A 4,940-nucleotide genomic window follows, 5' to 3' on the forward strand; every position below is an offset into this window, starting at 1 on the left:
ACACATGAAAAAGTGCTCCATATCACTCGGCATCAGGGAAATACAAATCAAAACCACAATGAGATATCACCTCACACCAGTCAGAATGGCTAAAATCAACAAGTCAGGAAATGACAGATGCTGGCGAGGATGCGGAGAAAGGGGAACCCTCCTACACTGTTGGTGGGAATGCAAGCTGGTGCAGCCACTCTGGAAAACAGCATGGAGCGTCCTCAAAATGTTGAAAATAGAACTGCCCTATGACCCAGCAATTGCACTATTGGGTATTTACCCTAAAGATACAAATGTAGTGATCCAAAGGGACACATGCACCCGAATGTTTATAGCAGCAATGTCCACAATAGCCAAACTATGGAAAGAACCTAGATGTCCATCAACAGATGAATGGATCAAGAAGATGTGGTATATATACACAATGGAATACTATGCAGCCATCAAAAGAAATGAAATCTTGCCATTTGCAACAACATGGATGGAACTAGAGCGTATCATGCTTAGCGAAATAAGTCAAGCAGAGAAAGACAACTATCATATGATCTCCCTGATATGAGGAAGTGGTGATGCAACATGGGGGCTTAAGTGGGTAGAAGAAGAATAAATGAAACAAGATGGGATTGGGAGGGAGACAAACCATAAGTGACTCTTAATCTCACAAAACAAACTGAGGGTTGCCGGGGGGAGGGGGTTTGGGAGAAGGGGGTGGGATTATGGACATTGGGGAGGGTATGTGATTTGGTGAGTGCTGTGAAGTGTGTAAACCTGGTGATTCACAGACCTGTACCCCTGGGGATAAAAATATATGTTTATAAAAAATAAAAAAATAAAAAAGCCAAAGGCTAAAGAACTGACCACCAAACTGGACTAACTGTGCACTATTGAATTTTCTGTACCTAAAATTAATAAAAATTCTATTCTTCAGTCAGTATCAAGGGAAAAAAAAAGGAAGAAGGAAAAAAGTTCAAATACAACATTATACCACAGGGAACCAGAAAAGAAGAAATTTGGAGGAAATTTATTAGAGGAAGGAAATAACAAAGAAAAAACAGAATTACATAAAATAGAGACCAGAAGAAACAATCACATAACATTGAAAGTAATGACTAGTTTTTCAAAAATAAATAAATAAACAAAATTGACAATGCTTTAAGTACATTAACTAAGGAAAAAAAAAAAAAAGACTCAAAACCCAAGCTGAACAATGGATGAGAAAACAATACAATCCAAGTGAGTGCTGTGAATTGTGTAAGACTGATAAATCACAGATCTGTACCCCTGAAACAAATAATACATTATATGTTAATTTTAAAAAAAAGAAAGCAATACAATCCATAACCACAGCTGTTGACTTTTGGACAAGATAATTGTTTTGAAAGGCTGTTCTGTGCATTGTTGGATGTCTATCAGCATCACTAGCCTCTACCCACTAGAGGTCAGATGAAACCCCAGTTTTGAAAAACAGTAAGTGGCTCCAGACATAGATCTATCCCCCAGGGGTAGGGGGTGCTAGCAAAACTGTCCCTGGGTAAGAACCACAGTTAAACCATCTGATATATATGCGGTAGAGAAGCTGCAATTAATTATGGAGCAGCTGAGTATTACATTGAAAAATTTGCCAATATTTTATCTGATAAAAACCTTATCCCAAGGAAATTTCTTTTGCCTGAAAAAGCTTGGTACAGAGACCAGATTTCTAAAAAAGCATTCATAGTGCCTAATGAGAGAGTATCAAAAGCTACTAAGAATTCTAACCAAAAGATGGCTCTTCCTGGCTGTGCTAATGCTTCAGTCTCACCCAAAACAAAGTGAACAGTGATTGGACAAACCAAATCCAGGATGTCTAAAAGCTGTAACTATTTTCCCTGTGCATTATTCCCGAACAAGAAAATCTGCATAACCAGATACATATTTTCTAACTGACTCAATCACCACTTTGCATCAGTGACACGTTCCTGACAGCCAAGCTGGACTGTGAGAAGCCTGTAGCGTCACTGTTCCTGGACAATTGTTCCACACAAGTTTCCTCTGAGCTTCCTGTAAAAACTAAAGCTTTTCATTTAGAATTTCCCCCAGTACAATATCTGTGTTGAAATCTTATGACCAAGGAATTTTGTCTCATCAAGAGCAGGTATAAACAATTTTTAAATGCCATTCTTGTTGCAGTTTATAGAAAGACACTTACAAATCCACAGCTTTCTGAGAGAATCAGTTCTAGTGCCTGTTTTGGGGGTAAAATTTAATAAAACAATTTTAACAAATGTTTGGCATAGACTTTGGGCTATGTTCATGTTTGCATGAACTAGCAGATGAAGATTTTGAAAAAGCATTTCATTAATGAAAGAAAACCATATCATACTTCAACACAAGTAAAACTTCATGAGACAAAAATCTAAGTGAAAGGACCCTGACATCCACCAAACACTGAGCGTGAATACTGAGGCCATGGTGGGCATTCCCCGAATGATGAAAACATGGTCATGGTGACCGTGGAGCACTCCTCAGCTTGCTTCCCATACTCCAGCCTCTCCAGCTTTCCTTTCCCTTAAACTCAGCAAACATCTTCCCACACTTTGGCCTCTATCCTATTCTCTCTCCCTAGAACACTTGTCCCTCAGATCCTGCATATGTATGGCTTCTTCTCATCAGTCACATCTCAACTGAATGTCACTTTCTCAGGGAGAGCTCCCTCGCTGCTCCAGCTGAAGTCAGGGAATCCAGTTCTCTGTCACAATACCCTGAACTGTTTGTTCTGTTTATACTGCACTTACTGCATTCCGAAATTTTTTTCTGTTTTAAATGTTTATTGGGCTTTCTACTCTGTCAGTACATAACACCCATAATAGTAGAGATTTTTTTTATCTTATTCAAATAGAATTCACTGAGTCTTGAACAGAGTGTAGTTCAAAATAGCTGCTCAGAAAAATATCTGTGGCTTAAATGGATAAACCCAGGGTTCTGGGAATTAGTCACTGTGAGGATCCTAGAAAATAAGAAGAGGCTTTAAGCTTCAATACTCTTCTATTCTTATGAAATGTTATATCCCTTCCACTTCCTATGAGAAATTCAAACAAAATTCCTCTTTCTCCTAGTGTTCTAAAAAATATGATAGGTAAAGAAAAGGTGATTTTAAGGGGAAAAAAAGGAAAATTTCATTAAGTTTCAGCCCATCTTGTAGTTCTATGATAGTGCTGAGGGTCTGTGTAAACTATGGGGATTCTCAGTAATGATGATGACACAACTGGGAAAAAATAGTGAGGAACTGGAAGTGGAGGCAACCAAACATGGCTAATTAAGGGACACAGAAAACATGACAAATGAGTCTATGTAATTCAGGACCAAGACCTCAGTAAGCCAATAAGTTCCATTTTTGCATAGTGGCTTTCAGTCCTATGTAAATAACCTTCATTCTCTCTGTATCCTGCTTGGGGTATATAGTCTGAACCATATGAAATTCCTGACACTTGACAATTTTTAACTTACAACATCATAATTTCATTTAACTTATCCTATACTAGTTGCACCCATTCCTGTGGGTTCAGGTCAGACAATAGGAAGATGCAGGAGAAATTGCCATTATAGAAAGGTTGAACATAGATTCATAATGAAAAATAACATGTGCCAAGTTCTTGGAAGATATATTAAGTTCAAGACACCCAAGAACACCCACACGTGTTTCTTATCTACAGTGTCATTTCAAGTACTAAGGATCACGGCTATAGCTCCAGGTTGAGAAATAGAGATAATATTAACCCCAACTTCCATCAGAGAACCTCCAGTGTAGGGATGAAGGATTTATAAACTTTGGGACCCAAGAGAAAGGAAAGGAGATAACAGAAGAGACCACGAGACCTCTTGATACATCCTCACATGTCTGGGAGAGGCACCAACATAACTGACCCAGTGCAGACATAACACAGGGTCTACTAGGAGAGACCTTACTAATTCCTTTTGATTCTCCTCAAATTTTTCAGAGAAAATTTCCTATTTTCTAGCATAACTCAACATAATAAAGGGAACCACTCCATGGGAATTAATTTGAAATCATTATTTCTAAGTCTTCTCAAGACCCCAAGGGAATGAGATACAAACCTGGAGAACTTTCATTTGAGGAGAGTTGTGAATAAATGACCTATATATGTGGAGGTCCCTTATGCAGCTCTTGAAGAGGACAAGCATTCAGGATCCTTTTGTTTTGGGTAGAATTGGGGGTCTATACCACAAGGGTGGTCATTGAAGAAAATACCACAATATTCTAAGGGACATGGCCTAGACACAGTGACAAAAGTAATTTCTTTCCCTCCTACCTCTCCCCCACAATAGCTTACCATCAAAGGTGTGCACTTACGTGGGGTGTCCCTGGCCCAAGCCAAGGGAGGGCTCAGCACCATCAGTATAAATGTCAGAGCTGTCATCCAGGAGCCTCCAAGGAAACAAAGACACACCATACTGGAGAGCAGGTAGGACAGGGCACAGATGGAGCAGGTAAGTCTTACTCAGTGGAGACTGTGACCCTCCTTTGGCCACTTCCCAAATAATACCAACCAAGGAATTCGTTTCTTTGTTACTGGATTGGGTAATCTCGGTGCTGAGAACCAATCAGCATCAGAGATACTCTGCATCATCAGTTGCCGGTCAGAGATGAAGTATGAAGAGTCTCTTCTGAAACTTGGATTTCCTTCATTGAAAGGATTATTTTAATTTAATGCTGTAAAGGTTTGATCCAATTGTATGTGAAATATTTTACTGAACCCCTATTGTGAGCCAGCTCTGTACTAGGCAGTGCTGTGCTCAAAAGTTTGAACCTTTTAGGAGTATTCTTGTCTCTCCCTTGAAGACATATGTAATGTTTTGACATCGGTTATGTGTGTGTTTTTAGGAGCTGTGGAAGTGGAAGGATGACGAATGCAAATCGAGAAACCTTTGATGTGGACCTTAATGTACCA

General features: G+C 39.2%; 1 protein-coding gene across 1 annotated transcript in view; it reads right to left on the reverse strand.

Annotated features, from left to right (window-relative positions):
- Positions 1-4,527, reverse strand: part of LOC132017849 (DLA class II histocompatibility antigen, DR-1 beta chain) — a 22,940-nt gene extending 18,413 nt beyond the window's left edge. The window contains exon 1 of the mRNA XM_059399959.1: positions 4,343-4,527. Coding sequence (XP_059255942.1) covers positions 4,343-4,442 — 100 coding nt within the window. The 5' untranslated portion in view covers positions 4,443-4,527. The remainder of the gene's footprint in view (positions 1-4,342) is intronic.
- Between the last annotated feature and the right edge of the window lie 413 nt (positions 4,528-4,940).

This window comes from Mustela nigripes, chromosome 5 (assembly GCF_022355385.1).
Source record: "Mustela nigripes isolate SB6536 chromosome 5, MUSNIG.SB6536, whole genome shotgun sequence".
NCBI classification, from domain to species: Eukaryota; Metazoa; Chordata; class Mammalia; order Carnivora; family Mustelidae; genus Mustela; species Mustela nigripes.